Source organism: Salmo salar, chromosome 02, assembly GCF_965601325.2.
Source record: "Salmo salar chromosome 02, fSalSal1, whole genome shotgun sequence".
In the NCBI taxonomy this organism is placed as follows: domain Eukaryota; kingdom Metazoa; phylum Chordata; class Actinopteri; order Salmoniformes; family Salmonidae; genus Salmo; species Salmo salar.
The window spans coordinates 17,212,338-17,233,688 of NC_138292.1; the positions used below are offsets into that span (position 1 = coordinate 17,212,338).

At 45.0% G+C, this 21,351-nt stretch overlaps 1 protein-coding gene and 1 long non-coding RNA gene across 3 annotated transcripts; both read right to left on the reverse strand.

The window, feature by feature from the left end:
* Positions 1–17: 17 nt before the first annotated feature.
* On the reverse strand, positions 18–15,248 carry LOC123728082 (otoancorin). Of its 2 annotated transcripts, none has more exons than XM_045698645.2 (24): positions 15,077–15,248; positions 14,748–14,816; positions 14,086–14,279; positions 13,570–13,910; positions 11,155–11,273; positions 10,880–11,022; positions 10,254–10,362; positions 9,839–10,063; positions 7,980–8,141; positions 7,584–7,724; positions 7,449–7,504; positions 7,192–7,312; positions 5,485–5,603; positions 4,938–5,073; positions 4,069–4,262; positions 3,878–3,968; positions 3,514–3,685; positions 3,193–3,383; positions 2,831–2,983; positions 2,489–2,631; positions 2,283–2,419; positions 2,038–2,135; positions 1,116–1,308; positions 18–538 (listed from the first exon to the last, which is right to left on the reverse strand). In XM_045698645.2, exons 1-24 carry the CDS (start codon positions 15,245–15,247, stop codon positions 459–461), a joined length of 3,558 nt encoding a protein of 1,185 aa, XP_045554601.2. In that variant the 5' UTR covers position 15,248; the 3' UTR covers positions 18–458. The 2 variants fall into 2 exon arrangements, with proteins under 2 accessions (XP_045554601.2, XP_045554598.2); XM_045698642.2 differs by having other exon boundaries at positions 18–541.
* A 58-nt stretch (positions 15,249–15,306) lies between these two features.
* On the reverse strand, positions 15,307–20,252 carry LOC145863965 (uncharacterized). The gene is made up of 6 exons (XR_014382534.1): positions 20,174–20,252; positions 18,082–18,156; positions 17,787–17,899; positions 15,687–15,708; positions 15,456–15,498; positions 15,307–15,310 (listed from the first exon to the last, which is right to left on the reverse strand). It is a non-coding gene; the product is annotated as an uncharacterized LOC145863965 (long non-coding RNA).
* Positions 20,253–21,351: the final 1,099 nt, after the last annotated feature.

Consider the following 21,351-nt stretch of genomic DNA (forward strand, 5'->3'; position numbering starts at 1 on the left):
GATAGAGTAAGTGATAGTAGGTTCATAATCTTTTATTAAGTTCATCTTCCAATCTTGTCAGCACTGGGTTAGCACCCATAATCCTCGTCTTATGATCCCAACTCTCAGAAAACAACCAATGCAGATCACCGACTCACACATTACATGTTCCAGCATTGTCCTACTAGAAGAGACCCACCATTGCAACAAAGATATAGAAAGATACATATTTCTTTAACAAATAGAATACAAATATCTTAAGTGCTTTTACATTGTCACAGGTATCTGTTTTGATGTGCTCAAGACCTGCTCTGGCTTAATCTAGAATAGGTCAAATAAGAAGCAGGATATACAAGTTATATTTGTTACTGTTAAATGTGTTAAAATATGCCATATATATTAACAATCTCTATTCTTGTTCAACACATGCATGAGTAGTTCCATATGTCATGCGTGTCAATTGGAGGTGTAGTTTCTCACTACAGGACAAACCCCAGCAGTAGGAACAAGAAGGGCTGCATAAAGACTCCAACTCCCAGAGTTCCCAGCATAGATGCTCCTGCTGGAGAAAAAAAGGCATTACGCCACTTGACTTCTCTCTCTCTCCTGCCTATCCATCTTCATTTCAGTTTCTTCCTCATAGTCTAATCAACTCTTTATCTTTCTCTTACCTGACCACAGGAGCATTCCTTTATCTCTACCTATCTCCATCTCTCACTCCTGTTGTGTTCATAACATCTCGTAAATTTGTAATTACCAGCATATGACTGGGAAATATCCTATTGTTAATAATGGGGCGGCGGGTAGCCTATTGGTTAGAGCGTTGGGCCAGTTACCGAAAGGTTGCTGGATCGAATCCCCGAGCTGACACGGTTGTTCTGCCCCTGAACAAGGCAGTTAACCCACTGTTCTCCGGTAGGCCGTCATTGTAAATAAGAATTTGTTCTTAACTGACTTACCTAGTTAAATAAAAAATAAAAAAATCTGTGAGCTCAGCTTGTTTGCCATTAGCCAATCAGCATTCTCAACTAGTTCAAAGCACTAGAACGCTTTACAAGTAGTATTTCCTGAGTTTCCCACTTGCTATGAACGCAGCATTCATCTCTTCCCCTCCCAGTCCCCTCTCTCCTACTCACCTGAGAGTTGGGGCAGGTTGCTGGGTGGGTTTGTAGTCGGTTCAGCGCGGTCATAGGCCACTCGGTTGTAGGCCACACCCAGAGCATTGTCAAGAGCGGCCCGTTGTGCCTCCCCCAGCACCGCCCACTGTGCATTGGTTACCATGGCAGCATTGTCAGGACCCAGGGCCTTCAGCTGGCTGGTTGAGAGTGCCTGATCAGAAATCAGAAGAGTATGGAGTGCTGGGTTCCAAAGTCAGCCAATTTTTTTCCATAAACCTAGTAATTAGAAAACCTCAGTGGAACACAGCAGAGATAGAGAAGAGCCCCCTAAGCAAACTGGTACAGACTCAGTGAGCATAGCCTTGCTATTGAGAAAGGCCACCGTAGGCAGACAAGGCTCTCAAGAGAAGACAGGCTATGTGCACACTGCCCACAAAATGAGGTGGAAACTGAGTTGCACTTCCTAACCTCCTGCCAAATGTATGACCATACTAGAGATACATATTTCCCTCAGATTACACAGACCCACAAAGAATTCGAAAACAAACCCAATGTTGATAAACTCCCATATCTACATGGTGAAATACCACAGTGGGCCATCACAGCAGCAAGATTTGTGACCTGTTGCCACAAGAAAAGTGCAAGAACAAATACCATTGTCAATACAACCCATATTTGTTTATTTATTTTCCCTTTTGTACTTTAACTATTTGCATATCATTACCACACTGTATTTAGACATAATATGACATTTGAAATGTCTTTATTCTTTTGGAATTTTTGTAAGTGTAATGTTTACTGTTCATTTTTTTATTGTTTATTTCACTATTGTTTATCTATTTCACTTGCTTTGGCAATGTAAACATGTTTCCCATGCCAATAAAGCCCTTAATTTGAAATTGAAATTGAATTGATAGAGGCAGGGAGAGAGTGTACTCACAGCGAGGCGGTCTGGGGGGATGAGGGGAACGCTGGTCGGACTGAGGAATGAGAAGGCAGAGGGACTGAGAGAAGGAAACTCTGACAAAGTCAAACCAGCTGGAGAAAAGTGAGATAAAGCAGAGAAAGATAGAGGGGGGGAGGAGGGATGAGAAATGGCTTACATTTTAAAATGTATTTCACAAAATAAGAGAGAGCCATAGAGCATGAGAGAGAGAAAGAGGGGAACAGAGGAGTGTATCTGACCCATGATGTTGCCCAGAGAGTTGACCCGAGCCTCGGTCCATCCCTGTGGTTCTCCAAACACAGCCACGGCACGCTGCTTCAGAAGCTCTGTTACTGCCAGGGGGCACTGCACCTCGCCCACCGACTGTACTGCCTCCCTATAGAGATACATAACACATTATAAAACAAGCTCACGCAAACACACACACACACTGTCCATGTCTGACCTGAAGGCATCAGTGTTGAGTTGACCAGTCTCCTCAGTGTTCAGACCACAGATGAACTGGCCCAGTCCCACCAACTCCACAGCTCCCAGTTCTCCCACTGTCTTATTAATACGCTCCACAAAACCCCTCCACACAGCCTCCCTCTGCCAGGAACCAGACATGACCATCATTAGAGTCTAGTAGTTAGTTAGTGTGTGTGGTGTGTGTGTGTGTGTGTGTGTGTGTGTGTGTGTGTGTGTGTGTGTGTGTGTGTGTGTGTGTGTGTGTGTGTGTGTGTGTGTGTGTGTGTGTGTGTGTGTGTGTGTGTGTGTGTGTGTGTGTGTAAGTTCATATATACAGTACCTGTGGTTGTGTCCAGGAGCAGCGGGAAAGTGTCTCCAGAGTGTCCAGGGAGGAGAAGGGGAGGCTGGGCAGCTCAGTGAGGTTGAACCCCTGAGAGACACAGCCCAGCCGGAGCACCTGGCTCTCATTCAAACCTGACACTGGACCCCAGGCCTGTAGTACAATATAGTACAGCACAGCTCAGAAAGACACTCAACATCAGAACAAAAGAAGATGCTCACCCCTGCACTCGAGATTCTTCTAACTTCTGTGGAGTTGGATGAAATGGCCCCAAGATTAAGACACTGATCTAAGGTACGTTTCGGAATCCCCTGTAGACTTGAAGAGGGTAAACTGATCTGTGCCTGAGCCTGGCCAACTACCTGGATGGCCTTCTCTCTGAGCACCACTAGTTGCTCGGCGCTGTAATCAAGGACCTCCCCCAGCGTTTCCACGGCAGCGGTGATTGTGGCGGCGTCCATCTTGGAGAGCTGGGCTGGGCTCCAGTAGACATTGGCTCCGCCTAGTTCCTCCAACAGAGACACAGTAAGGCCCGCCTCCCCCTGAGGGAGAACTAGAGAGAGAGGGTCCAGGGAGGTTGTGGTAAATGTATTGTAATGTACCTCTTTAACATGTTCATATTCAAAATAATCCCACACACATTCTTATCTGCACCTTAGTGCAGTGTGTTTCTCCTCTCTCACCTGCTCTCCTCCTGCGCATGGGCATTACTTCAGATGTGGAGGTGGAGAGAGAGAAGAGTTTCCATCGCAGGGCTGAGAGGTCCGGACCCCTACTAAACTCCTGAGGAGGGGTAGGGACCGGAGGGCTGGGTAGGCTGTCCATCAGGTCAGACAGAGTCTCTTTCAGCCACGACTAGAGGGGGGAGAAGTCAGGGTAGATAGTAAAAGAGCAGAGGTTATCTTCATTTTTTGAAATTCACAGAAACATTTTGGATTATGAAAGCTTTCTTTTTTTTCACAAGTGTAGACAACATCAGGGAGAGACTAGTCAAGGGCCTTTCATATGTGGTTGTCAGGGAGATCATGGTGATAGAGAGTCACTGACCTTAAAGCGCAGTGAGCGGACAGCAGAATCATCCCACAGGAGGAGAGGACCCAGGGATTTGATGGTGTCAGCTGTCCAATCAGACGGGTCACTTTCAGAGGAGAGAAACAATAATAATTGTATATTTGTCACATGTTATTTTGGCAGTAGCAGTTCTATCTAGAAAGATGGGAGGATGTGCTTGTTCGTACCCGTATGTATCATTGAGCAGCTGGAAGAGCGCCCTCCAGTGGCGTGGAGGAATCTGTTTGCAGGAGGCCAGAGCCTGCACGGTGGAGTTGAGGACCTCAGGGGCCAGGAGGGACATCTGAGAGGGGGCCAACTCACACAGCAGCGACCCCAGACTCAACACTTCCTCACTGGACAACTTTGACATGTTCCTCCCCTGGGGACACAGGGGTGCACCGGGCTCTGTCACTCATTGCAGTATGTGTGTGTGTGTGTGTGTGTGTGTGTGTGTGTGTGTGTGTGTGTGTGTGTGTGTGTGTGTGTGTGTGTGTGTGTGTGTGTGTGTGTGTGTGTGTGTGTGTGTGTGTGTGTGTGTGTGTGTGTGTGTTTGTGATTTACACTAAGATTTAGGGTTAGGGTTGGGGTTGAGGCTAGGGTTAAGGTTGAACTAGGATGTGGACATGAAGCTAGGGTTAGGATTAGGGTTAGGATGGAACTGGGATGTGGACATGAAGCTAGTGTTAGGATTAGGGTTAGAGTTGAACTAGGATATAGACATGAACCCAGGGTTAGGATTAGGATTGAACTGGGATGTGGACATGAAGCTACACATGTAGGATCTTAATTTGAGCCCGTCTGCTACAGTAGGACAATAATCCTGCAGCAACAGGAAATGTGGATTATAATCAATGGAATTTTTTGTTGTTGGGGTTGATAAAAAATATTGTTATGGCAAATCAAGTCTGACATTTTAAAGTAGAAATTATAAACTTAGAAGCCCTTTTAAACCTTGAATACACTACAAGTTTGCATTCCTACGGTCTCAGCAACAATAGAGTGATCAAATAAAGATCCTACATCTGTAGGGTTATGGTTGGGGTTGTGTGTTTACCAGGCAGTTCAGGGCTCTGTTGGTCAGTGTGGGGCGAGAGCGAGAGGTGAGAGGCAAAGAACTCAGGTTAGCCTCTTTCATCTTCTTCATGAACACAGCACATACAGAGGCAGGTAGACTGGCTATCTTCTCAGCCCTGAGAGAGAGAGAGAGCGAGATAGAGAGGGGGGAGAGAGAGAGAGAGAGTGTGAGAGGGGGAGAGAGAGAGAGAGAGAGAGAGAGAGAGAGAGAGAGAGAGAGAGAGAGAGAGAGGAGAGAGAGAGAGAGAGAGAGAGAGAGAGAGAGAGAGTGAAAAAGAGTATATGTGTCTGTGTGTTGGGGCCCCCCACCCCCAAAAGAGCAATTTTTCCACAGACATTACCTGCTGATTGATTCTTAGTTTATTATCCCACAATTGAAAATATTTATTTAATGTATGTTTTTAATTTCAGGAAATTCTGAAATATATAGGGTATACACTTAAAAGAAATACATTTCAATTGGGGACGATTTCAATTGAAACCCCTGAAACACAGCAAAATCTGCCAGTGTGTGTGTGTGTAATCACGGCAGGTGAAGCAGCAGCAGGGTGGGGATCTCCTCCAGCTCTGTGTCTGTGATGTTGTTGAAGTAGCCTGCTCTCTTTTTCTCCAAACCTGCAAACAGACTCTGTGCAGTACAGCACACCTGACAGACAAAGTGAGAGGGCGGGAGATAAAAGAGTGTCTCAAAATCAATGTAAAAAAAGCCCCTAAGCATGTAATAACCAGCCTGACCTCAGAGCTATATGAAACAAACTTGTATGTATTTCTGAGCATCTCCAAGACGTATGATATCTACTAATGGCCTAGTTACTTTAGACAGAAAATAATTTAGGGAGGTTGGTCGGAGAGGATGAGTGGGTGTAATCCGCGACCATCTAACAATCCAAAGGTTGCGTGTTTGAGTTGTATCGGGGGCAATTGTAGCTTTTTATACAACGGGTGGGTCTTACCCTGATTGCTGATTGGTTAAAATCGCATTCCAGCCGGTGTCTATTCCATAAATTACCACCGGCTAAATCAATGACGTTAAAATACCCATTTACTCCGTTTCATCTGACTGCACAATCCACTGTCTCATCAGCCCAGCCAAGCAATTTATAAACTTGATCTCCACTATAAGAAGCATTTAGACATTATCTCACATTTCTTTTAGACAGTGTTTAGTTTTCAACAGCGGAGATTTGTATAAACCTTGCCGTCTGTCTCTCCAACATTTGCAACATTGTTTCAATATTCAACTTCGACTCCAGCTGTCCCATAGTAATGAACGTTTTGGGACGAGACATGAAGGGAAAGGTTTCTCAGCCAGTCAAAATCATGAATCAGCTGGCATCATTTTCATGGATATATACAAAGAAATGTAAATTGAAAAAAGGTCAAACAAAACAAAGTGCAGCTAGTTTGCAGTCTTTCCAGCTTCAGTTTGAAGTGATTGTGTTAGCGGTGTTGTTGGCTAGCTCCTCTGAACAACAGTGTCCTAACGAATTGTTATGGATGTATCCAAATAAATGTCACTAGAAAACAGCTTAAACAAATGCAGCTACTTTGCTATTTTTCTGGCTGCAACCCTAGATTTGTGACCGGACTATATCTTGTGGAAGGATGAAATAGTATGAATAAATTAATCAAAATAATGTTTTTAATGAAAATATGTCAATCATTATTTTAATATGTTGGTAACCCGTTGTATAAAAGTGATAATGCCTTCGAAGCCGATGTTTGGAAGATATATTGGCAGTTTGCCGGCCCTCGACTTTGTCACGGGCCTAACAACACCCATGCCAATATATCCTCCAAACACCGTTTTATCAGGTATTATCACTTAATTAGCTAACCCAAATTAACCCTTCTTCTAAACTTGACCCAATTCACCTAAAAGGCTATGCAAATTATCCTAACCTTTGTTGTTAGTTCACCTAACCACGAACGTAATTCTCCTTCGCTGTTACGACGCAACAAGCACCCTGGTCTCAGAGAAATACATATCAGTCCTCCAAGATGTATAATAACTTACATCATCCAATTCGTATGCTATTGTACGACCAGGTAAGCTGTATGATACAATACGTCCTCTAATTCATATGATATTTAATGAGCGCTACTCCATTCATAATGTAACCTAATGTAACCTATCAGTTGTCACAGATTTACATACAGAATAGTAGGAGTTGCAGTCATGACTTGTGTGTGTGTGTATGTGTGTATGTGTGTATATGTGTGCGTGTGTGTACCTGTGCCTTAGAGAGCCAGCGTGGAGTCTCTGTTACAGCTTGGGCCATCTCCATGACGCCACTTTCAGCCACCTTTTCAATCATCTCACAGGCCACGCCCTGCATCGCCGAGCCCAGCTTCCTGTCATCATCATCATCATCATTTACATTGTAGTCATTAGGCAGACGCTCTTATCCAGAGCGACTTACAGGAGTAACTACCTTGCTTATCATCCTCATCATCAGTACCATTAAAAACTGTATGTGTGTGTTCTCACCGCATGTCTGTAAGTGTCATCTTCTTGCCTAGGATATTTCTGACCAGAAAGGCCGACTGCAAGACAGAGAACAGTGTGTAATGTCACACCAGTGGCCGTAGTCCCCAGAGTTGCGTTCAGAAGACACACACACACCTGTGCACGTGTCCATTGCTTGCCCTCCAGTTGGTCGAGGGAGGTCAGGTTAGCCTTGTCCAAGGTGGTCAGGGATAGGCTGGACAGCAGAGAGGCAGGGACTTTCTGGATCAGCTCTGAGGCATTCACATCCCCAAGCAGCTACACACACACACACACACACACACACACACACACACACACACACACACACACACACACACACACACACACACACACACACACACACACACACACACACACACACACACACACACACACAACTTTAGGATCAACCTGAACCATCTTTGCTGCACATCTAATTTTCTTCTATGACTTTTCCCTCCCTTCCCCTCTCACCCCTCCCTTCCCCTCTCACCCCTCCCTTCCCCTCTCACCCCTCCCTTCCCCTCTCACCCCCTCCAACAATGCTTTTCTCTGTAGACTGGTCATCTTTTGACTCATCATGTCCAGACCCTTATTACCCAGAAGCCCCTGGTATTTGACCTTCCTGAGGACAGAGGAGGCCACGCCCGTCACAGCTGAACCCAGAGACATTAACTCTTTACCAGACACCTCCTGAGAGAGAGAGAGAGAGAGAGAGAGAGAGAGAGAGAGAGAGAGAGAGGGAGGGAGGGAGGGAAGAAGGAAGAGTAGAGATACAGAAATGAGAGTTTTTAGAGCTGCTCTCTACTTGACCAATAGTTCCTAACTCGGCCCCTCATACAATAGAAGAGGATCACCTAAACATTCCAGTTAACCTGTTGGGGATAGGGGGCAGTATTTGCACGGCCGGATAAAAAACGTACCCGATTTAATCTGGTTACTACTCCTGCCCAGTAACTAGAATATGCATATAATTGTTTGATTTGGTTAGAAAACACCCTAAAGTTTCTAAAACTGTTTGAATGGTGTCTGTGAGTATAACAGAACTCATTTGGCAGGCCAAAACCTGAGAAGATTCCAAACAGGAAGCGCTCTCTCTGACTATTTCTTGGCCTTCTTGATCATCTCTAACCAAAACAGGGGATCTCTGGCATAACGTGACATTTTCTAACGCTCCCATAGGCTCTCAGAAGGCGCCAGAACGATGAATGGTGACTTTGCAGGCCATGGCTGAAAAACAGTAGCGCATTTGGATAGTGGTCGATCTGAGGACAATGAGACTGGAGGCGCGTGCACGAGCCGACACCATGTTTACTTTCTCTCTCTTTGAACGAAAACAACGGCTCCCGGTCGGAATATTATCGCTTTTTTTACGAGAAAAATCGCATAAAAATTGATTTTAAACAGCGTTTGACATGCTTCGAAATACGGTAATGGAATATTTTGACATTTTTTGTCACGAAACGCGTCGGGCGCGTCACCCTTCTTTACCCTTCGGATAGTGTCTTGAACGCACGAACAAAACGCCGCTATTTGGATATAACTATGGATTATTTGGAACCAAACCAACATTTGTTATTGAAGTAGAAGTCCTGGGAGTGCATTCTGACGAAGAACAGCAAAGGTAATCCAATTTTTCTAATAGTAATTCTGAGTTTGGTGAGTACCACACTTGGTGGGTGTCAAAATAGCTAGCCCGTGATGGCCGGGCTATCTACTCAGAATATTGCAAAATGTGCTTTCACCGAAAAGCTATTTTAAAATCGGACACCGCGATTGCATAAAGGAGTTCTGTATCTATAATTCTTAAAATAATTGTTATGTTTTTTGTGAACGTTTATCGTGAGTAATTTAGTAAATTCACCGGAAGTGTTCGGTGGGAATGCTAGTCACATGCTAGTCACATGCTAATGTAAAAAGCTGGTTTTTGATATAAATATGAACTTGATTGAACAAAACATGCATGTATTGTATAACATAATGTCCTAGGATTGTCATCTCATGAAGATCAAAGGTTAGTGGTGCATTTAGCTGTGGTTTGGGTTTATGTGACATTATATGCTAGCTTGAAAAATGGGTGTCTGATTATTTCTGGCTGGGTACTCTGCTGACATAATCTAATGTTTTGCTTTCGTTGTAAAGCCTTTTTGAAATCGGACAGTGTGGTTAGATAAAGGAGAGTCTTGTCTTTAAAATGGTGTAAAATAGTCATATGTTTGAGAAATTGAAGTAATAGCATTTCTAAGGTATTTGAATATCGCGCCACGGGATTCCACTGGCTGTTGAGTAGGTGGGATGCAAGCGTCCCACCTAGCCCATAGAGGTTAAGAAGCCTGTTAATAGTACTGACTGAGACAAAGACATATTGATAAGAGTAACACCTCTCTCACCTGCTTCCCCTGCAGTAGTTTATTGGCCAGTGTTTTGGCCTGGGTTAGACCCCACTTCACCTCTGACCCCAGTGACATCAGGGTGTCCTTGAGGGCGTCGGGGGAGAACTGGGAGAGATGGAAAGGGGAAAGCAGTGTAACACCGGGACCCAGCGCACGCAGCAGCTCAGGACTGGAATCATCCACAGATGATGACATCACAGTGTTGACGAGCTTCTTCTTCAGCTGGAAGCCGGAGGAGGAGGGGAGAGGAAGTGGAGGGGAGATGTGGGAGGAAGAGGAGGGTTAAAAATAAACACCACAGATTATTCCCATAATTGTTCTCTGTAAAATCCCTACTTTAGTGATTCCTGAGTTATAAACTATAAACTACAACAACTTTGGAAAGAGTGAGAGAGAGAGACTGGGGGGATACCTTGTTGACTCCAGAGTTGCTACAGTCGTCGAGTTGAGAGAGGAGGAGCCGGCTCAAGGAGGAGTTTAGCGTTGGGGCGTCGTCATAGAAACATGCCAGCGAGCCTAGTCTGGATAGGAAAGGGTCAGGGGTCATAGGTCAGAGTTAAGTGAAATACCCTACTGGCTATTCAGTACTGTGTTTGGTAAGTCATCCAACATCTGTTCTGAACTCCTCTCCCTTGTTTGTTTGTCACATTTCTGTGACTAAGTACTCGCTCATGGTCAAGGTAGATGTACTGTAGATCTGGCTAATTCAGGAAAATTGCTAATCTAACCGTCAATGCCTATTTTGTTTAGTAAAGTAATTAAGTAACTACAGGATGGTCTGAACAATTAGAAAATGAATGGTAATTTGCATGTCCAGCACAGGAGGTTGGTGGCACCTCAATTGGGGAGGATGGGCTCATAGTAATGGCTGGAATGGAATGAATGGAATGGAATTGAACTCAAACACATGGTTTCTATGTGTTTGATTCCTTTCCATTCACTCCATTCTAGCTATTATTATCAGCCGTCCTCCCCTCAGCAGCCTCCTGTGATGTCCAGGTGATACTGCTCCAGTCCTTCTCTCAGGCACGTACAGACCTGTCCAGGTTCTGGACCAAGTCATCTCTCTTCTGGGAACACTCTCGGATCTTCTGGAGTATCTTTCTGCCCTGAAGAGGAGGGAGCCCCCCCACCCCTCTGAAGGAGGAAGGGAACTGGGGCGAATGGAAGAATTGACACAACTAGGGAAAGAGAGAGATAGTGTGGAAAACAGATAGATTAAAATAGGGGACTGTGATCTGTTTGAGGGCCTCAGTGTGGTTTGATGTGATCCATTAAAAAGCAGAGTGGGGAGAACAACAACAAACAAAGACCTGGTCGTTGGGGATGGTTTGGATGTCGTCCATGTGCAGCCCGGAAAGGAAGGGCCCCATCATCTTCATCACATCCATCTTCAGCCACACCAGCCTGGGAGGACAGGGGCTGGGCATCACTGGAGAGAGAGGAGGGTGGCAAACACACACACACAGTTGGCACACACACATACACTCACAGGGCAGAGTAGTACTTGAACACACACATGATGTCACAACAGTGGTTGTAGTCACCAGAGTTGTGTTCAGTAGACACACGCACAAGCACACACACACACACACACACACACACACACACACACACACACACACACACACACACACACACACACACACACACACACACACACACACACACACACACACACACACACACACACACACACACACACACACACACACACACACACACACACACAGGCAGGGCCCAGTATTACTTGAACACACACATGCAGATGTAATAAACACATAAACACACTGCAGAGTGAAGATCTGTGTGACACACACGCAAATCAGGTGTTGTGTCTCAAACACACACCTCTCCGCTGTCCTTTGGACACAACTCACTCTCTCCCTTTTCATAGCCGCGGGAAGTAGTTTTGGGGTGATTTTTCAGGAGGTGCTGCAACACCCTCAGCATCCCTACTTTCCTTTTCATGCCTCTCCTCCTCTTCCTCCTCTTCCTCCCTCCTTTCTTTACTCTGCTTCGGTCTTCTCCTTTCCAGCTTGTATCTTTCTCTCCTTCCTCCCTGCTCTTCTCCTCTCCTTTCCAGCTTGTATCTTTCTCTCCTTCCTCCATGCTCTTCTCCTCTCCTTTCCAGCTTGTATCTTTCTCTCCTTCCTCCATGCTCTTCTCCTCTCCTTTCCAGCTTGTATCTTTCTCTCCTTCCTCCATGCTCTTCTCCTCTCCTTTCCAGCTTGTATCTTTCTCTCCTTCCTCCCTGCTCTTCTCCTCTCCTTTCTAGCTTGTATCTTTCTCTCCTTCCTCCATGCTCTTCTCCTCTCCTTTCTAGCTTGTATCTTTCTCTCCTTCCTCCATGCTCTTCTCCTCTCCTTTCCAGCTTGTATCTTTCTCTCCTTCCTCCATGCTCTTCTCCTCTCCTTTCCAGCTTGTATCTTTCTCTCCTTCCTCCATGCTCTTCTCCTCTCCTTTCCAGCTTGTATCTTTCTCTCCTTCCTCCATGCTCTTCTCCTCTCCTTTCTAGCTTGTATCTTTCTCTCCTTCCTCCATGCTCTTCTCCTCTCCTTTCCAGCTTGTATCTTTCTCTCCTTCCTCCATGCTCTTCTCCTCTCCTTTCCAGCTTGTATCTTTCTCTCCTTCCTCCATGCTCTTCTCCTCTCCTTTCCAGCTTGTATCTTTCTCTCCTTCCTCCATGCTCTTCTCCTCTCCTTTCCAGCTTGTATCTTTCTCTCCTTCCTCCATGTTCTTCTCCTCTCATTTTCAGCTTATATCCTTCTCTCCTTCCTCCATGCTCTTCTCCTCTCCTTTCTAGCTTGTATCTTTCTCTCCTTCCTCCATGCTCTTCTCCTCTCCTTTCCAGCTTGTATCTTTCTCTCCTTCCTCCATGCTCTTCTCCTCTCCTTTCCAGCTTGTATCTTTCTCTCCTTCCTCCATGCTCTTCTCCTCTCCTTTCCAGCTTGTATCTTTCTCTCCTTCCTCCATGCTCTTCTCCTCTCCTTTCCAGCTTGTATCTTTCTCTCCTTCCTCCATGCTCTTCTCCTCTCCTTTCCAGCTTGTATCTTTCTCTCCTTCCTCCATGTTCTTCTCCTCTCCTTTCCAGCTTGTATCTTTCTCTCCTTCCTCCCTGCTCTTCTCCTCTCATTTTCAGCTTATATCCTTCTCTCCTTCCTCCCTGCTCTTCTCCTCTCATTTTCAGCTTATATCCTTCTCTCCTTCCTCCATGCTCTTCTCCTCTCATTTTCAGCTTATATCCTTCTCTCCTTCCTCCCTGCTCTTCTCCTCTCATTTTCAGCTTATATCCTTCTCTCCTTCCTCCCTGCTCTTCTCCTCTTCTTCCAAGCTTGTTTCCTGTATTTTCTCATAATTTCTTTCCATTTGGTTTTCCTTTAGGTTTCCCACCTTTCAATAGTTTCTTCTCGTTCTCATTCTACTCCTCTTTCCTTTCCTCTCTCCCCCTCTTGATTTGGGTCCCTCTCATCCTATCTATCTTTTTCTTTCCCCGGTTTGACTTGAAGAGATTGATCATTAGTATTTGGGTCAAAAGGTACAAAACAAGACTGTTTCTAAGAGCTTGATAATTCAAGGATAAAAAACGAGACTGTTTCTAAGAACTTGATAAATCAAAGGTTGTTGTAACATCTAAAATCTCAACTAAACATATTTGTATCAGTATTTAGTTTAATTATAATAATGAATAATGTAACATATTCTATCTCTGCAGAGGTGGTTCTCACCTGTCATATCAGGCTGTGGTGGTCTAGCAGGCCAGTTCTGTCCTACTTCTGGTCTGAGTGTCTGTCCTGGCTCCTGTTTTGGTTTAGGTGTCTGTCCTGGTTCCCATGCTGGTCTGTGTGTCTGTCCTGGTTCCTGTGCTGGTCTGTGTGTCTGTCCTGGTTCCTGTTCTGGTCTGTGTGTCGGTGCTGGTTTCTGTTCTGGTATAGGTCTGAGGCGCCAGGCTGCAGCAGTGTGGCTGCAGTTGTAGTTGTTCTGGACCACCCGCTCCTTGGCCCACTCTCTGATCTGAACACGCTGCTCCTCAGAGAGAGACCCAAACACCTCTCCCAACATCTTCATCCTGGAACCAGACCATACTGTTACCACACACACACACACACACACACACACACACACACACACACACACACACACACACACACACACACACACACACACACACACACACACACACACACACACACACACACACACACACACACACACACACACACTCCAGCCCCACATCCACTCACATCTCTTCCAGGTGGGGGTTCTGTATCCAGGGAGGCAGGGTCATCTGAGGCGGGGGCATGTTCTGTAAGAGGGGCTTAGCGGCCCACACCAGCCTCCCATAATCCTCTGGTTCCATGTCGTCCCCACCCTTCATCATCAGGGCAACCCAAGAGAGGGGGGCGATGAACGCTCTCAGGAAGCACTGGGGACCAGCCTGAGAGAGAGAAAGAAAGATGTTGCATTTGGGAAGTAAAACAGGAGCATTGATGAAGCCAGGTTATAATCTCATGCTAGGGCTAAACCTGTCACGCCCAACGCAGGAGATGAGAAGCAGGTACAGGAAGTGAACCATTTAATATAGACGGACACACAGCGGAACAAGAACAGCGTCTGGACATAGATATGACACGACAAACAGTGCTACTACAGGGAACAACACAGAGGAGCAGACATATATGCAGGGACAATCAACAAAGTGAGGGAGTCCAGGTGAGTCCAATGAGCGCAGCTGCGTGTAATGATGGTAACAGTTGCGTATAAGGACAGGTAGCCTGGCGCCCTCGAGCGCCAGGGAGGGGGAGCGGAAGCAGGCGTGACAAAACCACGACTAGTGGGAGGGCTGAAGATGCAGTATTGTTGAAAACAGCTGGTAATTGGCTGAGAGGGTTTGAGTGACACTGACCGAAGAGTTCCTCATGTGCTCAATGAAGCTTGGTAGAGTGGAAAAGTTCCACATCCTCTCTGTCACGTTCTAGAAAGAGAGAGATAGAGGAACATTTATTAAAAATGTCATTATCTTATGCCTTTTAGTTTAATAAACAGGTTATAAAAGCCACTGTAAAACCTTACATAAAACAAGACCAAATATGGCCTTTGTGTCTAAAATGGATACAATCCCCATTATGTAAATAATTGTTTGCAACACTCTTGGTGTATGACTAGAGTACTGTCAGTGTATTTGCATATTTTGAATATAGCTAGCTATGTAAATGAAGATGAATGTTGAGGTACCCATTCACGGTCAGAGTCAGGGTATTTCATGGTGCTATTGGGCTGGAAATAGAAGTGGGAAGCAGAGTCCATGGCTGTGTCTGAGTAGGTATCTGTTTCCTCAGCAGAGAGGGAGGTGAGGAGAGAGTGGAAGTGGGAGAGAGGGTTGGGACGAGACATGCTGTCTTCCATTTGCACCCCACTGATAGAGAGAGAAAGAGAAAGAGCGTGAGAGAGAGCGAGAGGGGGGGCTAACTTGTAGATCCATTAATTTGCACACACACACACACACACACACACACACACACACACACACACACACACACACACACACACACACACACACACACACACACACACACACACACACACACACACACACACACACGGGTCACCTTGCCTGTTATTAAAGGGGTTGTCCATCGTCATGGGTACCAGGTGTCCTGTAGCATAGCAACCATGCATTAAGAAACACGATAATGTAATAACCATTATCAAACTGTTTTAATGTATGCAACAATAATGTAGTGCTGTTTCCAGCATGTTGTTCATGAGCAATATTATTACAACGATACATTAGTGATACCCTCTGTGTTTACTAGGTTAGAGGAGGTATGTGCTGTGTCCTCACCCATTTGCAGGCATCTCATCATCTGTGGGGACAGAGGGACACCAGAATGAACTACGGAACTGTTACTTTTACTGATGTCTTTCTACCTGTTGTATCTTCATTGACTATCTACATGTAACCTACAGTACAAACTGAGGTATAATGTCTTACCACTTTACAGTGAGGTGTGAGACAGCCTCGCCAGTCAGCCTTCTAGGGTGTCACAATACACATAGCAGGTGAAGGAGTCTGTGTAGGGTTTAAACTACAGCTGGGTAACATGAACATAGGCCAACTGTGTCTGTACTGATCAGTACTGTAGTAACATCACCCAGAGGTGTGTGTTTGATCAGTACTGTAGTAACATCACCCAGGGGTGTGTGTTTGATCAGTACTGTAGTAACATCACCCAGAGGTGTGTGTTTGATCAGTACTGTAGTAACATCACCCAGAGGTGTGTGTACTGATCAGTACTGTAGTAACATCACCCAGAGGTGTGTGTACTGATCAGTACTGTAGTAACATCACCCAGAGGTGTGTGTACTGATCAGTACTGTAGTAACATCACCCAGAGGTGTGTGTACTGATCAGTACTGTAGTAACATCACCCAGAGGTGTGTGTTTGATCAGTACTGCAGTAACATCACCTAGAGATGTGTGTTTGATCAGTACTGTAGTAACATCACCCAGAGGTGTGTGTTTGATCAGTACTGTAGTAACATCACCCAGAGGTGTGTGTACTGATCAGTACTGTAGTAACATCACCCAGAGGTGTGTGTTTGATCAGTACTGTAGTAACATCACCCAGAGGTGTGTGTACTGATCAGTACTGTAGTAACATCACCCAGAGGTGTGTGTTTGATCAGTACTGTAGTAACATCACCCAGAGGTGTGTGTTTGATCAGTACTGTAGTAACATCACCCAGAGGTGTGTGTACTGATCAGTACTGTAGTAACATCACCCAGAGGTGTGTGTACTGATCAGTACTGCAGTAACATCACCCAGAGATGTGTGTTTGATCAGTACTGTAGTAACATCACCCAGAGGTGTGTGTTTGATCAGTACTGTAGTAACATCACCCAGAGGTGTGTGTTTGATCAGTACTGTAGTAACATCACCCAGAGGTGTGTGTACTGATCAGTACTGTAGTAACATCACCCAGAGGTGTGTGTTTGATCAGTACTGTAGTAACATCACCCAGAGGTGTGTGTTTGATCAGTACTGTAGTAACATCACCCAGAGGTGTGTGTTTGATCAGTACTGTAGTAACATCACCCAGAGGTGTGTATACTGATCAGTACTGCAGTAACATCACCCAGAGGTGTGTGTACTGATCAGTACTGTAGTAACATCACCCAGAGGTGTGTATACTGATCAGTACTGTAGTAACATCACCCAGAGGTGTGTGTACTGATCAGTACTGTAGTAACATCACCCAGAGGTGTGTGTTTGATCAGTACTGTAGTAACATCACCCAGAGGTGTGTGTTTGATCAGTACTGTAGTAACATCACCCAGAGGTGTGTGTTTGGTCAGTACTGTAGTAACATCACCCAGAGGTGTGTGTACTGATCAGTACTGTAGTAACATCACCCAGAGGTGTGTGTTTGATCAGTACTGTAGTAACATCACCCAGAGGTGTGTGTACTGATCAGTACTGTAGTAACATCACCCAGAGGTGTGTATACTGATCAGTACTGTAGTAACATCACCCAGAGGTGTGTATACTGATCAGTACTGCAGTAACATCACCCAGAGGTGTGTGTACTGATCAGTACTGTAGTAACATCACCCAGAGGTGTGTATACTGATCAGTACTGTAGTAACATCACCCAGAGGTGTGTGTACTGATCAGTACTGTAGTAACATCACCCAGAGGTGTGTGTTTGATCAGTACTGTAGTAACATCACCCAGCGGTGTGTGTTTGATCCAGGTGGAGGGAGTAGTATGTGTCCTTCAGGGGAAAGCAGGAAAATAGATCATCCAGTCACATGGTTCTGTGTATTGTGGTCACAGTTTACAGACACCTCTGGTGAGGGAGGTCACACCTGGTCAGGTAAGGCAGGCCATAGACTATTGATTGATTGGTTGATTGATTGACTGGTTGTTTGATTGATTACCAGTTTCTTGGCCATGTCTTGGAAGCGAGCGGGCGGAGATGGGAAACCTGGGGTCGCGGGGTCAGTGTGAAGCATCATGGGAGACGTCAGTGACATTGTATCTGGGTAGAGGGCTGAGAGGGGAATATCGCATACACAGACACACGCATGAGCACGGACACGCACACGTCCACAAACTGTCAACATGTTATGTGTGTATGCTACACTTGTTTCCTGTTTGGATCCAACTGTAATTTAGGAATGATCCACTGTTGCAAAATGGAAGAGGATTAGGCCTGGTGCGTTTGCTGCTTACCTGAGACTGCATGGACTAGGAAGAGGAGGAGGAGAGCCTTCTCCCCTGGTGAAGCCATGGTGGAACAGTCCACCTCTGCTTTAAAGAGGAGGAGAGAGGTAATGTCAGCCATTGTAAACATCAATTCTAAACGTGGAATCATTATAATTTCCCACCTTTCACTAAACGTAATTCTAATATTGTTTCTATCTATCGTGCATCCCTTCGTTCTCAGTAAAAGACAACTTTTATTGTCGGAAAAATGTCAGTTGGACAACGTGTCTCCATGTGAGCCAGGTCTCAGGGATACTAGGGTATATTCTTTAAGGCTTCCTCCTCTGAGGCTGTGAGCTCACAGCTGCCTAGCTACCGACCTAGTTACCCACCTAGTTACCTGCCCCATGGATATAGCCCACTGGGGGTAAAGGAGAACATGCTGAGAAAAACATGCACTTTAATTGTTATGTTATGTCACGCTCTTTCTCCATCTCTCTATCTTTCTCTCGGTTATATTTGCTTTTCTACCGTACTCTTTTCCTCCTTTCTCTCCCTCTTCCCTCCACTCTCTCTCTCTCTCTCTCTCTCTCTCTCTCTCTCTCTCTCTCTCTCTCTCTCTCTCTCCTCCTCTCTTTCCATGTCTCTCTTTCAAAACCACTGCTTTCCTATCATCACTTCTGTAAAAGACTTTCCTCTCTAAGTCATTTGCATGGCTTCCGAAGATTTGACTTCTCATTTGGGTTTGGCCTTGAGGTGTGTCATGCAATCTGCCTGTCTGAGCATGAGGATTCTGGGGTTTATGGTCATAATCACCAATCACACAATTATTTCACTATATGAATATACATTGGTTACAAATTCCTGGGACTGTCTCCTCTAAATACACTCCAGTCTATTCTGAATATCTTATTCATTTGAATTAGTTCATTAGTCCATGTTTAATACTCTGTCCTTGCACATTAGTGATGCATTTTTCATAGATTAACTATTCATAGACTGAAAATGGTGGCATTTTTAAAGTATTATAAATATCCTTCTTCTGTGAGACATAATTGTTTACTTCAAAATGTAAAAAGCAACACACTGTCACACCTTATTAGATAATGATGCAATTGACAGAGCAACAACACACAACCAACACAGTTCTAACCATAACGGAGGCCACAACCAACACAGTTCTAACCATAACGGAGGCCACAACCAACACAGTTCTAACCATAACGGAGGCCACAACCAACACAGTTCTAACCATAACGGAGGCCACAACCAACACAGTTCTAACCATAACGGAGGCCACAACCAACACAGTTTTAACCATAATGGAGGCCACAACCAACACAGTTCTAACCATAACGGAGGCCACAACCAACACAGTTCTAACCATAACGGAGGCCACAACCAACACAGTTCTAACCATAACGGAGGCCACAACCAACACAGTTCTAACCATAACGGAGGCCACAACCAACACAGTTCTAACCATAACGGAGGCCACAACCAACACAGTTTTAACCATAATGGAGGCCACAACCAACACAGTTCTAACCATAACGGAGGCCACAACCAACACAGTTCTAACCATAACGGAGGCCACAACCAACACAGTTCTAACCATAACGGAGGCCACAACCAACACAGTTCTAACCATAATGGAGGCCACAACCAACACAGTTCTAACCATAACGGAGGCCACAACCAACACAGTTCTAACCATTATGGAGGCCACAACCAACACAGTTCTAACCATAATGGAGGCCACAACCAACACAGTTCTAACCATAACGGAGGCCACAACCAACACAGTTCTAACCATAACGGAGGCCACAACCAACACAGTTCTAACCATAACGGAGGCCACAACCAACACAGTTCTAACCATAATGGAGTCCACAACCAACACAGTTCTAACCATTATGGAGTCCACAACCAACACAGTTCTAACCATAACGGAGGCCACAACCAACACAGTTCTAACCATAACGGAGGCCACAACCAACACAGTTCTAACCATAATGGAGGCCACAACCAACACAGTTCTAACCATAATGGAGTCCACAACCAACACAGTTCTAACCATAATGGAGTCCACAACCAAACCAAATATAAATGTACTTACTGAATGGTGTTTTTTTGTTGGATGTAGAGTAGAGTATGTAACAGCAGTATGTTCAGCAGGAGAAGAGTGTATGTGTCCTCTCTCCCTCCCTCCCTCCTGGGAGGTTACCTGTACAGGTGTCAGACCAGGTGCATACGCTCTGTGTGTGTGTGTGTCTCATACAAGCCCACAGTATTGTGTGTGGGAATGCTATGTTGGCCATGTTACAGTAATCAGGCCTTAGTTCACAGTCATTTTATGTCAAAGATCATCATTATCATACTATATCAGAGAGAAATACATTCTCAGAGAAGAAATGTTTTGTGTCTTGGAAAAAGGCTTAAAATCTCTTTTACGTAATCTTTTCAAATGACTCAAACACAAGTGAACTTTCAAATACACGTTAACATGAAAACCAGTAATTAGTTGCAACTTGTACCTACTCAAACATGAGAGACATGATCTTTGTGTACATATTTTTTTAAATGTAACCTTTATTTAACAAGGCATGTCAGTTAAGAACACATTCTAATTGACAATGACGGCCTACACCGGCCAAACCTGGACGACGCTGGGCCAATTGTGCACCACCCTATGGGACTCTGTCACGTCCTGACCAGCAGAGGGCGTAATTGTGTTAGTCTTGGTCAGGATGTGGCAGGTGGTTTGTGTTTGTTAAATGTTTGTGTTGTTGATTGGGACTTCCAATTGAAGGCAGGTGTGTTGAGTTGCCTTTGATTGGAAGTCCTATATAGGTGTGTGTGTTTTTCTTTGGGGTTGTGGGTGGTTGTTTTGCACTGCGTTTAAAAAAAAAATATATATATATTTATTTATTTTTATTTTTTTTTTGCCTGCAAACTGTTGCTGTCGTCGTGTTTATTGTTTCCTGTGGATGCTTTACTCCTTTTGTTGGGTAATTAAAGATGAGTATTCACATACCTGCTGCGCCTTGGTTCATTTCTGAAGACAGCCGTTACAGACTCCCAATCACAGCCAGGTGTGATGTAGCCTGGATTCAAACCAGGAACTATAGTGACGCCTCTTGCACTGAGATGCAATGCCTTAGACTGCTGTGCCACTCGGGAGCATGTCTGTGAGTGGGTACACCGATCATGGCCCTGTGGATCTTGTTATTGTACGTCCATTCCACACAATGACCTTTAACTGACCTTTATGGAAGTTTAGATCCTTGGGATTAC

Excerpts from the sequence above, each read along its gene's own strand:
- LOC123728082 (XM_045698642.2), bottom strand. The coding sequence starts at position 15,247 with ATGGAAGACAGCATGTCTCGTCCCAACCCTCTCTCCCACTTCCACTCT. Across the intron at positions 5,074-5,484 it reads CTGCTGCTGCTTCACCTGCC|GGCTGAGAAGATAGCCAGTC; the intron begins GTGATTACACAC and ends TCTCTCTCTCAG. Across the intron at positions 3,969-4,068 it reads CTGCTCAATGATACATACGG|TGACCCGTCTGATTGGACAG; the intron begins GTACGAACAAGC and ends CTCCTCTGAAAG.